Source organism: Vulpes lagopus, chromosome 11 (genome assembly GCF_018345385.1).
Source record: "Vulpes lagopus strain Blue_001 chromosome 11, ASM1834538v1, whole genome shotgun sequence".
In the NCBI taxonomy this organism is placed as follows: domain Eukaryota; kingdom Metazoa; phylum Chordata; class Mammalia; order Carnivora; family Canidae; genus Vulpes; species Vulpes lagopus.
This window is the reverse complement of record NC_054834.1, coordinates 72,763,594-72,777,510: the sequence shown is the minus strand read 5'-3', so window position 1 is coordinate 72,777,510 and position 13,917 is coordinate 72,763,594. Positions and strand designations below refer to the sequence as shown.

The 13,917-nt window shown below is 48.6% G+C and overlaps 1 protein-coding gene across 11 annotated transcripts in view; it reads right to left on the bottom strand.

Annotated features, from left to right (window-relative positions):
* CPT1A (carnitine palmitoyltransferase 1A) overlaps positions 1-13,917 on the bottom strand; it is a 57,691-nt gene that overhangs the window by 24,973 nt on the left and 18,801 nt on the right. For all 11 annotated transcript variants that reach the window (XM_041723554.1, XM_041723557.1, XM_041723558.1 and 8 more), the window contains 6 exons: positions 8,574-8,745; positions 6,978-7,079; positions 4,135-4,272; positions 3,661-3,738; positions 2,870-2,977; positions 1,773-1,860 (listed from right to left, as the gene is read on the bottom strand). In XM_041723554.1, coding sequence (XP_041579488.1) covers positions 1,773-1,860; positions 2,870-2,977; positions 3,661-3,738; positions 4,135-4,272; positions 6,978-7,079; positions 8,574-8,745 — 686 coding nt within the window. The remainder of the gene's footprint in view (positions 1-1,772; positions 1,861-2,869; positions 2,978-3,660; positions 3,739-4,134; positions 4,273-6,977; positions 7,080-8,573; positions 8,746-13,917) is intronic.

Genomic DNA, 13,917 nt, shown 5'->3' with positions numbered 1-13,917 from the left:
GCCCCCCCCCTTCTGAGGGGGATGTGTCCAAGACCCCCATGGTGCCTGAAGCCGTGGAATGTACTGAACCCCAAACACGCTATTATTTTCTCTAATCAACATAACTTTAATCAAGTTTAATTTATAAACTAGGTATGTTAAAAAATTAACAAAAATAGGGGATCCCTGGGTGGCTCAGCGGTTTAGTGCCTACCTTTGGACCCAGGGCGTGATTCTGGAGTCCTGGGATCAAGTCCCACATCAGGCTCCCTGCATGGAGCCTGCTTTTCCCTCTGCCTGGGTCTCTGCCTCTCACTCTCTCTGTCTCGAATAATTAAAATTTCTTTTAAAAATTAACAAAAATAAAACAAAATAATGATGTGTGCTAATAAAGGTTATGTGGATCTGCTCTCTCTCAAAACACCTTGTCCTGTTCTGTCTTCTTGTGACGATATTAGGAGTGATGTAGGTATGACACGGGGTTAGGCTGCTATGGGGGATCATTAGCCTCCACACCACAGCTGGCCACGGGTAACTGAGACCACGGAATGCAAAATCATGGGTAAGAGGAAAAACTGTAGGACATTTTATTAAAACCACTTTTAAAAGCGCTATGACTGGGGTGCCTGGGTGGCTCAGTTGGTTGAACATCTCTCAGTTTTGGCTCCAGTTACGAGATCCAGCCCCACATGGGGGCTCTGTGCTCAGTGGGGAATCTCCTTGAGATTCTTGCTCACCCCTTTGCTCCTCCCCCCTACAATCTCTCTCTAAAATAAATAGTTTTTTTTAATTATTAAAAAAAAAAAACTAAGAATGCAATTACTGTCCCAAAAGTGCATTTTGCCAATTCATCTGCTTTTCACAAAAATCTGGCCACCGATCACTGGACTCCAGAGTATGAGAGAGATAATAAAGGTTGACTTCTTAGCCAGAAATACCCCCACTGTAAAAGCACTGAGTGCACTGCTAGAGTGAGTTTCCAGAAAGCCCCTGAGCCCTGGGTCTGAGGCAAGCTGAATCCACTTACACAAGCCCACCTGGAGGCCAGCTTTTGTGTCTGAGGACCCGCATGCCTATGTCCACGGGACAAGTTACTGCCTGGGGCTCACAGTCTGGAGGTACCCGGCTGTCACGACAGCCCCCAAAAGCTGGATGAGCTTGGGACTCTGTATACACTTAGCTTCAAAGGCAGCGACGGGTCATCATAATGGCCCACCACGAGGTCTCAGACAGGGCCCTGTTTGTTAGCTGAGAGTGGCCAGTATCTCCTGCCTACACAACCTACACAACCTGAGCCCTGGCTGGCCTGCGACAGTCCCAGATGGCACATCTCTCCCTCTCATTCTCCAGAGCATCATGGCTTGTATAATTACATGGCCGCCCAGCATTCTGCGAGGGTTGAGGGTGGGATCAGCTGTCCCAGGTCAGGCTGCCCCAAGTGAGCTGCTGGACTCCAAGTCCAGTCTCCCGAGCACAAGCCAACATGTGTGTGAGCCAGAGCACAACTCCTCCGAGGGAGCCAGATGAAGACAAGGAAGACTCCTAACCAGACGTGGGAAGAACACCCTAGAAGACAGCCTTCGACCAGAGGGAAATTGTGAAGTCTGAAGAAAAGCCGCATGCCCGGGCCTAATAAAGGCCAAGGAAATTCAACAGACCAGTGTTCCTGAGCCTAAAATAGAAATCTCAGATGCTCAGAAGCGGTCAGCACAAATCTGTGTGCTGAGTTTTGCCACCTTCCATACACGGCGAGGAAGGAGCAAGAAAGTGCTTTGCGAAGGAGCCTCACTCACCCGTCTCCTCTCCTGGGATCCGCGAGGTATTAAACATTCGCTCCCACTGAGCAGAGCACAGAGGAACTGTGGATCCCAAAAGAAATATCTGCAACAAAAATATGTTTCAAACAAACAAAAAATTCCTCAGGGGGTGGGGAAAGGGGGGAAGGAGCAGATTACACACTGGATTTGTTTTCCTTGCACATATCATTTGACTTCATCGCTTCCACGCTGGGAAGAGCAGCTCTTCCCCAAGATGCTGACCCTCACCACCAAGATCACTGGACCTGCCAGGGCTCAGTTTCCTGCACCCTTCCTTCCCAAGGGGCACACTCTCATCAATCGTTTACAAACCGACACTTACCACAGATTTTTTAGAAACTGACACTTAACCTGGGGATATTTAAGAAAGAAATGTCTTGTTTCCCTGGAATAATTCACCAGCTAAATTGTTTTCCTCCAAAAGCAAACAAGAGCTTTTCTTCTGGGGCAGATCTCGGGGCTGCGGTACAACAGATGTATATCCATTCGGGGTACGCGAGAAGAGTTAAATCTTGGAATAATTACACAGAGTGAAAGAAACTAGACAGAGAGAGAGAGAGAGAAAGTACCTACTGCAAGATCTCATTTGCATCAAACTTTGGAAAGCTCAAGTGATCCGGAGTGACAGAAGGCAGATTGAGGTATAGCTGGCAGGCGATGGCAGGGTGCAGCAAGACCATGGGGCACAACGAACTTTTGGGGTGATGGATGTGCTCACTACACCTGGACTGTGGGGATGGTTTCAGAGCTACGTTATTTAAAGTGAACTGTGAGGATGGTTTCAGAGCTACGTTATTTAAAGTGATGGGACTCATCCAGCTGTATGACAACAAAGTCACCAAAGCTGTTTAAAAAGAATGTTTTTTCTTTTTTAAGATTTTTTGAGAGAGAGAGAGACACAGAGAGAGAGAGAGAGAAAGGGGCAGAAACATAGGCAGAGGGAGAAGCAGGCTCTAAGCCCAATTTGGGACTCGATCCCAGCACCCTGGGATCATGACCTGAGCCAAAGGCAGACACTCAGCCACCCAGGCGCCCTAAAAAGAAATGTTTTAGGAAGCAGTTTGTGGGCATACCGGCTTGATCTCTTCCCGGTCCAGCCTCCGTCTATAGAGCAGAATGGCATGGATGGCGTTGCCCGCTCTCGCTGCCTGAATCGAAGTGGGTAAGACGTACAGCAAGTCCTGAAAAGGTAAACATGTGTTAGTGGAGGGAACATTCGCAGGCAAAGCTGAGTTAACATACACAGGAGAGCACTTCCACGCTGCTAAAGTATCTCCATAGGCGTTCAATCACACCTGCTCTGATGAAGAAGAAATTGAAAGTACATTTCCTATACTTTGCCAATTTTGTTTTGAGTTCTACAAGAAAATAAATGGAAATGAAGAACAGAAAGAAAGAGACAAAGAATAATGAGATGGCCAGGTACTAAAGCTAGTAAACGCCAGTTACCAGAAACCAGACTGTGGGGCTGCTAACAAAACAATGGGACGTGACCTCCTGGGCTATCACTGCCTTGGAGAAAAAGAAAAACCTGGCATCCCAGAGCAAAGAAGGAGGAAGCTACACCCTGGGCCACCAGGTGTTGAGCTCTGGGGGTGGCAGGGACATAGGCCACACGCCGCTGTGACAACAGGGGAAGGCCCGGCTATGAGGGGCAGCTGATGGGCTTGAAAGTATTCCTGCGGCTGTAATTTCTCCATGGTGGCTCAGGGCAAACACAGAAGGATGTTCACACAGCTTTCGGGCCCAGCAAGCAGGTCCTGGGCCCTGGAAGGAAGTCCGGCCAGCGTAGGCAGGGGCAGGAGCTTCCTGGGTGGCCCCCAGGCCCATGGGGATGCCCACCTTGCCCGCCTAGGGGACTCACCATGGCATAATAGTTGCTGTTCACCATCAGTGGCCCTCGTCCCCGCAGGTAGATGTACTCTTCCCACCAGTCGCTCACCTGTGGGTGCAAATAGGACAGACCCCCAGCAAGCTTAGCAGGAGCCACACAGGCCGGCGGGGTGCCATCACTGCTCGGTGGCGCTCCCATCACAGTGTCTGTAGGAGCCTGAGTGCAAGTGTGAGTTCAACACACCCATGTAGCCGGGTCACCTGATTAAAACAGCGCACACCTGATCAAGCTTGCCTGCCGTTCCCTGCCCCTACATTGCCTACCCAATGACTGCAGCCACTCCAGCCTCATCATCTGGTGTCATCTGATCACATTTAATACCTCCTCTTCCACATCCCACCTTGTTTCACTTGCCATGCACGGGGAAGCCCTGCTGGTTTGTGGCATGGACGAGTATTTGCACATGAAAATATCACCACCAAGAAATAAGGTGTATACACTTACATAGTTTGTGGCCCACCAGGACTTTAACTTCAGATACCACTGCAACTTCGGTCCGAGGCTGACAGCAAAATCTTGAGCAAGGACCGTCATCCGTTTAAAGTCTGATTCCTTCATCAGAGGCTTCACCGATTCCAGATACTACAGGGTTAATGAAAAGCACACATGCCGAGTTAAAACACACAGGTCCCTTATCTGTGCCTTAGAAAACATATAAACCTGCTTAAGAATTTAAAAATCTTCCCCAGCTTGGGACACCTAGGTGGCTCAGTGGTTGAGTGTCTGCCTTTGGCTCCGGGCATGATCCTGGGGTCCTGGGATTAAGTCCCACATCAGGCTCCCTACGAGGAGCCTGCTTCTCCCTCTGCCTGTCTCCATTCACTCTGTGTCTCTCTCATGAATAAGCAGATAAATTTTAAAAGATTTTATTTATTCATTTGAGACAGAGAGAGTGAGAGCACAAGCAGGAAGAGCAGTAGGCAGAGGGAGAAGCAGACCCCCTGCTGAGCAGGGAGCCCAACATGGGGCTCCATCCCAGGGCCCTGAGATCATGACATGAGCCAAAGGCAGATACTTAACCATCTGAGCCACCCAGGTGCCCCGGAACGTACAACTCTTGATCTTGGGGTCGTGAGTTCAAGCCCCATGTTGGGCAAGAAGATTACTTAAAAATAAAATCTTAAAAAACAAAACAAAAACCTCCCCCATGTGATGGGTTTTGTGGGTCCTCACATGAGTTAGCCATGTGGCTTTATGTCAGCGACAATGACACGATCATACTTCTTCGTCATTTACTGCCCTTTAAATTCTCCAGACCCGCATCACCACAAGATCACTAGAGCAAATTCCAGAGTGACAAGATCGCGGTTTGGCTGACAAGGACATCTCCATAGTTGCCATCATTTGGGCCTCAATCAAACCCTCGATTCCCACTGGATCATGGCTCAGGACAGTGCCAGGAAAGTGCAGAAAGTGAGCCCAAGACACCAGGGTGGGAAGGAGGAGCCAGCACAACGGATGGGATGTGGAAGGCCAAGTATCAGGTCAAGGCCAGGCCTCCAGGACAGGGTTCTGGGGCCCCCGGGATGTTGACTGGCACCACTCTGAAGTGAGTGTGCTCACGTATCAGGTCAGATGTGCAGGGTTTGGAGACCGTCATCTAAAGTTGCTGCAATGCACACGAGCAAACTTATAGAAAGTAAGGCCCTCAGTTTATGGGGAAACATGTCAATCCACCAAGTGGCAGTGCCCCCTGAGCCAGAGCTGCCGGCAGCTTGCCCACTCTCCCACAGGACTGGGCTCCTGTCACCACGTCGCAGGTGAGGACACATGAGAGCAGAGAGGAGAGGAAACCTGAAAAGCCAACAGGCCTTGTTGCAAAAGCCAAAACATGTCCTGCTTAGTCTTTAAAATGGGGCCAAAGGCAGAAGCCAGCCCTGGTTGGCTGCAGCGGCAACCAGCCTGGCTGCTCCTCCAGGTGACACAGAGGTCCTGTCAGACCCCAAGGTCCCACTTCCAGGCCTCAACCCACCCCAGTGCCAGCAGGTCCTTGAACAAAACTGTTCACAACAGCTGCAGGCTGGAAACCAGGCAAACATCCACCAACAGATGAATGTAGGAACGCAGTGTGGTCCAATCGTCCAGTCGGATGTGATTTGGTCATTAAAGGGATGATATGCTGAGAGACACTCTGGCATAGACAAATCCTCAAAACAGTCTAAGAGCAAGATGCAGAGGCACATACTGTAGGATTCCATTTATAGGAAACATCCAGGACAGGCAAACCCACAGAGACAGCGCAGGTTGGTGGGTGCCAGGGGTTGGGGGGCGGGGGAGACATAAAACGGGGTGTCAGGCTAATGCATGTGGGGTTTCAGTGATGGAAAGTTCTGGAATTAGCCCATGGTGGAGGCTGCACTATGAAAATGTACTCAATGCCACACAACTGCCGCCTTAAAGTGGCTAACATGTTTCACGGGTTTCCAGGATCACACCCTGGGCTGAAGGCGGCGCTAAACCACTGAGTCAGGGCAGCCCTGGTGGTGATCCTGGAGTGATCCTGGAGACCCTAGATCGAGTCCCAAGTCAGGCTCCCTGCATGGAGCCTGCTTCTCCCTCTGCCTGTGTCTCTGCCTCTCTCTCTCTCTGTCTCTATGAATAAATAAATAAATAAATAATCTTTTAAAAATAAAAAAAATAGGGATCCCTGGGTGGCGCAGCGGTTTGGCACCTGCCTTTGGCCCAGGGTGCAATCCTGGAGACCTGGGTTCGAATCCCACGTCAGGCTCCCGGTGCATGGAGCCTGCTTCTCCCTCTGCCTGTGTCTCTGCCTCTCTCTCTCTCTCTCTGTGACTATCATAAATAAATAAAAATTAAAAATAAATAAATAAATAAATAAATAAACCACTGAATCACCCGGGCTGCCCCAACAAAGATGTTTAAAAAAATTTTTCCAAAACTGTTTCTCTATCAAATGTGCTGCCTTTTAAAAAAAGGTACCTCATGGGGTGCCTTTGGCTCAGGGAGTGATCCTGGGGTCCTGGGATCGAGTCCTGCATCGGACTCCCTGTAGGGAGCCTGCTTCTCCCTCTCCCTAGGTCTCTGCCTCTCTCTGTCTCTTGTGAGTAAATAAATAAAATCTTAAAAAAACAAATTAAAATAAAAACATCAAAAAACAAAACACCTCCTATGTGCTGATATGTCAGAAAGGAAGATCTCCTCCAATAGCTAGACAATTACGGTGCTGAGTATAGCCAGCCAACTGCTATGGGTCATAAATCTTAATCCCAGGAGGACTGACACATGGGGGAGTGGGAGTGTCCCAGTGAGCTCAAAGCTGTACCTACCCTGTTCACAGTGTCCTGAACGGCCGGGACTGGCAGGCGTGGCAGCGACGTCTGGAAGCTGTATAACATAGGTTTTCGGCCGGAAAAGATCTTGACCATACTCTTTAAAAAAAAAGGAATGTTTTAAAACATGAGACCACATTAAAGATGCAAGCCAGCTCTCAATTTGCTGACTACTGATTTTTTTGTGGTCTTCCACCCCGACACTCCCAGGCCTTAGCAAACAAACAGGGAACCCCAAACAGAAACCAGGCTGATGAAAGCCCAAGTCTGACGGATGCTTCGAGATGCCCTGGCCAGGATGTGCACCCAGGTGTTGCCGGCTGACTGTATGTCTGCACGTGGCCCAAGATCCACCCAGCTACCTCCGCAAGGCCGCTCTTGGTCTGGGGACTGACTCAAAGTGCTGGCAAGGGTGAGCAGAGGCAAAGCTAAGAAGCTCAGACCTCGAGCCGATCCCAATGGAGCAGCAAGGAGGCTGCCTCAAGCCCAGCAGACAGCACACATTTGCCCACTCTTGGCCCTGGCTTTCCTCTGGAAGGATCTAACACCTGCTCATCTCACACTGGGATCTGAGATCTCAGACCTCGAAGGCATTTCTTGGGCTCGCAGCGGGCAGCTGGGACTCCACCGGACACACACCAGGAGCCACCCCGGGGATCGCCGTTTAGCTCACTCGTCAAGGGTGGGCGCCAGCTCTGACTCTGCCAATCAGTGAAACTACACCCAGGCCAGCGCAGGAAGTCGGTCAGGGGAGAGTGCACCCTAGGGGTGAGAGTGGGCCGGGCGTGGGGGTGCCTCTCCCAAGCAGCCCCAGGGAGGAAGGGAAACCGGGACAGGCATCCATGCACACGGCAAACCAGGGCCGCTCCGGCTGCGGCCCAGGGGAGCCAGCAGGACACCCTGAAGCGCGGGGTGGATCAGGGAGACCAGGTCGGACCGGTCGGCAAGGGAATCCACCTAACGTCTGCCTTCGACTTAGTCAGAAAAGCTACAAAGAGGTGGATGGGCGTCCCTTCTCTTTGATGGATAATCTGGATGGCAAGACGTTAATATACCACCTTCAGAAGTGACAAACATCATTAAAGAAAAATATACTCTTTGGCCCACACTTATGAGTCAAGATGAATCAACGGCTCTGGAGCAATGAGGTCAACTCCCAGGTCAACCAATTGTAGAAGGGGAAAGGTCCCACGAGGATCTCCCTTTCAAAGTAAAAGCCACCCACCTGAGACACTGTGCTGAGTGAAGACTGAATACTATGGTGAAGGGGGGGTGGCGGGGGTGGCAGGTGCCTGTGGCACCGGGCCCCTGATCGCGCTGCCCCTGTGCACCTATACCTTTGCTAAGTGGGCAGATTTTGCTTACATGCTCTTAACCGCAAAGGAAAAGCGGGGTGGGACATGAGGAAGCGTTGGGGGTAGGGGGAGGGCTAGGTTTGCGGCACTGATGGACCAGGTGCATACTTACCTCCAGACACAACAAGCCATGCACACTCCTAAACTGCTCTGAGACCTTTTGTACAGCAAGTGTACCCCCAAAAAAGCAGTTATAAAAAATGCACACAGCCCCAAGAGTGAAGGGAGGGTCATTTACCATCCAGATCTTGGTGGCGCGGCTCATCTTGCCATGCTGGGCGAACATCCAGCCGTGGTACGAGAGCAGCACTTTGAGGGAGTAGCGCATGGTGATGATGAGGGCCACCCACAGGCCCGTGCCGAAGAGGATGCCGCTGACCACGTTCTTTGTCTGGCTGGACATGTAGCCACTAGGGACACGACATAAGCCCAGAACACATTAGGGTGGATGCCACACGCTGCCAGCCAGAGCGGCCTTCCCTCCTGAACACAAATGAGACCACATTCCAAAAACACCACATTCGCTAAGCATCAGCCTAACTCTCGAAAGACTCAGACACCACTCTCCTATCCTCAGGATAAACCAGGCCTCCTGTGTTCTCAGGGAAAGATGCACATCTTTCTCCAGGGTCTAGGGATGGTGACGGGTGACATGTGAGGTGGTGGCCTGCCCACGATGAAACCCATGCCCCAGGTCTACCTGCACCTGCTCAGCTGGGTGCTCACAGCAACTCTGGGCCATTCCCTTCCTGCCCCTCCTCCTCAAACCTACCTTTGGGTTTCACCATTAGTCATGGGACACTCAGATCATTTGGGGAAACCATTATAGCCATTTATATCAAAAAAGCTTTTTGATCTAGGCAAGCATACTTATGTATAAATGAAGAAACTGATGGCATAAAATGATCTTTTTTTTAAAGATTTTATTTACTTATTTAGACAGAGAATGTGGGGATCCCTGGGTGGCGCAGCGGTTTGGCGCCTGCCTTTGGCCCAGGGCGCGATCTTGGAGACCCGGGATCGAATCCCACATCAGGCTCCCGGTGCATGGAGCCTGCTTCTCCCTCCGCCTGTGTCTCTGCCTCTCTCTCTCTCTCTCTGTGACTATCATAAATAAATAAAATAAAAAAAATGATAAAAAAATAAATAAATAAAAAATAAAAATAGACAGAGAGTGCATGTGAGCAGGGGGAGGAGCAGAAGGAGGGAGAGAGAGAATCTCAAGCAAACTCCTTGCTGAATGCTGAGCCCGAAGCAGGGCTTTATCTCCGGACCCTGAGATCACGATCTGAGGCAAAATCAAGAATCGGACACCCAACTGACTGAGCCACCAGGCGCCCCACAAAATGATCATTTAAATAATGAACTTAGGGGATGCCTGGGTGGCTCAGCAGTTGAGCGTCTGCCTTCGACTAAGGGAGCGATCTTGGAGTCCTGGGATCGAGTCCCACATCGGGCTCCCAGCATGGAGCCTGCTTCTCCTCCCTCTGCCTCTGTCTCTGCCTCTCTCTTTTTGTGTCTCTCATGAATAAATAAATAAAATCTTTAAAAATAAATAATTTTTTTTTAATTTATTTATTTATGATAGTCACAGAGAGAGAGAGAGAGAGGCAGAGACACAGGCGGAGGGAGAAGCAGGCTCCATGCACCGGGAGCCTGATGTGGGATTCGATCCCGGGTCTCCAGGATCACGCCCTGAGCCAAAGGCAGGCACCAAACCGCTGCGCCACCCAGGGATCCCCTTTAAAAATAAATAAATAACTTAGGGGCACCTAGGTGGTTCAGTTGATTAAGCATCTGCCTTCGGCTCAGGTCATCATCCCGGGGTCCTGGGATCGAGTCCTTTATGGGGCTCCCTGCTCAGCGGGAAGCCTATTTCACCCTCTGCCTATGTCTCTGCCCCTCCCCCTGCTTGTGTATATGCTCTCTGTCTCTCTGTCAAATAAATAAATAAAATATTTTAAAAATAATAGTAATAATAAACTTAGAGAAAATGTTTTCATTGGCTAAGGAAGGGGATAGACTGTACGGTAAAGACGGGACTGTCAAAAATCTTTGTGGTTTTTAGTTTTAGTTGCTCTGGAAACCACAACCTAGTATAAAATAAAAAGGATTTAAATAACAAATGTTGGTAAGGACCCAGAGAATAGGGAACCCTCAGCCACTGAGGGTGCAGCCACTGTGGAGAACTGTATGGAGCTTCCTCAAAAAAACTAAAAATAGAACTACCCTATGATCCAGCAATTCTACTTCTGAGTATTTATCGGAAGGACATGAAATCACCCTCTCGAAAACATATCTGCACCCTCATGTCCAATTTAGCATCATCCAAAAGAGCCAAGACATGAAAACCACCCAAGTGTCCATTGATGGGAGAGTGGATGAAGGTGTGTTATATAAATATGATGGAATGTTATTCGACCATAAAAAAGAAGGAAATCCTGCTGTTTGTGACAACCATGGAGCTTGAGGGCTTTATGCCAAGCGAAATAAGTCAGAGAAAAACAAACACTGCAGGATCTCACTTATACGTGGAATCTAAACCAAAACTCTAAATTCACAGACACAGAGAATGGGCTGGTGGCTGCCTGAGGCAGGGGATAGGCAAAGTGGGGGGGAGGGGGGGGACCATGGTCAAAAGGTACATATTACCAGGAGCTCCTGGCTGGCTCCATTGGTAGGGTGTGTGATTCCTGATCCCAGGGTTGTGAGTTCGAGCCCCACATGGGTGTGGAGATTCTTAAAAACAGAATCTTAATAAAGAGGGTATAAACTTCCAGCATTAAGACAAAAAAGTCTTAGGGATCATAGGTAACAGTGCCATATTGTATATTTAAAAATCGCTAGGAAGGTAGATCTTAAAAGGTCTCATCACAAGAAAAAAAATCTGTACTCGTGTGAAGAGGAGTGTTACTTAACTAAATGTGTGGTTATCAGTTTAAGCTATATACGTCTACCAAATCGTAATGTTACACACGTAAAACTAACATAACATTATATATCAATCATATCTCATTTTTTAAAATTATTTCAGGGGCACCTGAGTGGCTCAATGGTTGAGTGTCTGCCTTTGACTCAGGTCATGATCCTGGGGTCATGCAATCGAGTTCTGCATCAGGCTCCATACGTAAAGCCTGCTTGTCCCTCTGTCTATGTCTCCACCTCTCTGTCTCATGAATAAATAAAATTTTATTTTATTTTATTTTTTTAAAATAATATTTTAAAAAATATTTCAGTGTGCTTCAAATCATTAAAACCAGTATACATAACCTACAGGTATCTCCAATATTTAAAAACCATCAAGTTAACATCTTATGATACGTAAGTAACATTAAAACAAATTGCCTTCAAGGTAAAATAGTTTTGCTTCAAAACTCATGTTTTCCTTATAATCTGTCAAATCTTGTGTTCAAACTCAGCTGTGGCTTCTACTTTCCACCTACACATTCTTTGCTGACAGTATAATCTACAAGCAAGCTTGGAGCTAGGAGTTAAGAACCTATCTTTCAGATAATCTACATTTTAGATTCCAAAGGACTATGTCACTGAAGGAAAAGACACACATACCTATTGACCAACAAAAACCGAACAGTATTTTAACATTAGCAAATAAATACACGTTCACAATTTTTTATATGATATACACACATAGGCGCTTCAATGACAAGCATTCACAAAAAAAAAGCTTTCTTTTAAAGAACAGGTTCTTTCTGAGATTGCAGGAGTCAGACAAAAGCAGAATACACCCTGCTGGGCCAGGTACATCTGCGCTTGTGAAAGCAGCCACCTGGGGTGCCAGGGTGAAGCATCTGAATTTGACTTGGGTCATGATCCCGGGATCCTGGATCGAGCCCTGCATCATTGGGCTCCCTGCTCTGCGGGGATCCTGCTTCTCTCTACCACTTGTGTGCTGTCTCACTTTCTCAGTTGCCATCTCTCAAAGAAAGCAAGCAAGCAGCCACCTAGGTTCCAGAATGACCCATGCCTGGAAAACACTGACCCTTAACCTGGTCCTTCTAAATTTGGGCCAGGGATGGCCCAGTTCACTGCAATCGGTTTACAGACACAAAGAAACAAATCGTATAAGGATCCAGATTATTACAGGGCTTTAAATAGCCAACACTTTTAAATATAATCCAGCGTTAAGAGCCCACAGTGGAGAGTAAATTAAAAATCTGTGTTAAGGGACACCTGGGTGGCTCAGCGGTTGAGCATCTGCATTCGGCTCTGGCCGTGGTCTCAGAGTTCCGGGATCGAGTCCTGCATCAGGCTTCTTGCATAGAGCCTGCTTCTCCTCCCTCTGCCTATGTCTCTTTCTCTTATAAATAAATAATGAAAATCTTTTAAAAAAAAATCTGTATAAGCCCACAACAGTGTAAAGAGGATGCAAAAAAAGCACGACCTAGCATGCAGAGGCCAGCTGTCTACAAGGGTCTTGAGGACAGCAGGAACACGGTTTGGCCAGAGCATGGGGAGTGTCAGGGTCGCTGTCTCAGCCTCCCCAGCCCCCAGGCAGAGCAAGGAATCAGCAGGTGTCCAGCCCAGGCACACTTCCCCTGAAATGATGGAATTTTTATTCTAGGCCTTGCAGATGCTTATAAAGGCAGGAGCCAGAGTTCTTGAGGCAGCTCAGAGGCCATGAGCAACTCGGCTGGACTCTGAGCTTTGAACAAGAAGCAGGGTTCAGGGGGAAGGGGCACCCACTCAAGGCAGAAGTTCACACCTTTACATAAAACCACTGAATTCCAGGACGCCTGGGTGGCTCAGTGGTTGAACGTCTGCCTTCGGCTCAGGGCATGATCCCAGGACTCGGGATGGAGTCCAGCATCTGGCTCCCCATGGGGAGCTCGCTTCTCCCTCTGCCTGTGTGTCTGCCTCTCTTGTGTGTCTCTCATGAATGAATAAATAAATCTTAAAACACACACACACACACACACACACTGAATTCCTTCTTTAAAGTCATTGGAGTCTGACTCAGTCATGAGCTGAGAGTTTTCATCTAAAGTCCTACCCTGCCAGTTTATTCCTTTCTGCAGGAACGACATTAAATCCAAACAACCAGCAAAGTGCTGGTTTATCAAAATTCCTGGAGTCTGTTTTGCTCAGGCCAGCACCTGACACCCCAGGTACACCCCAGGAAACGTGAGGACACCCCTGGGCTGCCATCTGGTCCATCAGGGGACCCTACCCTCCACACGCAACCACTGCCCCAAACAAAGCCTGGCTATGTGACAAGGACTTGGGAGACCATCATTTCTCTAGAAAGAGACCTAGAAGGTTTGTCAGTACAAACGAAAAACAGAGACACAGAATGGAAAGTCTGGCACGGAACAGCTACGGCGACATAGAGGTACTGGGATACTTTCTAGCAGAAAATAAAAAATATTCTAGACAAAGGGCCAGATGCAAACAAGGTGACAGAGATGCCTGTGTTCTATCATCTGGTCACTCAAATGCCAACCAGGCAGCGGTGCCCGTTGTATGTGTGGCAGGAAGGTTCTCTGAATGGAGGCTCAGGGCATGTTGCAGGAAGCTTAGATTTTGGAGATGTGCCAAGCTGGGTCTGAATTCCAGTCCCTTGC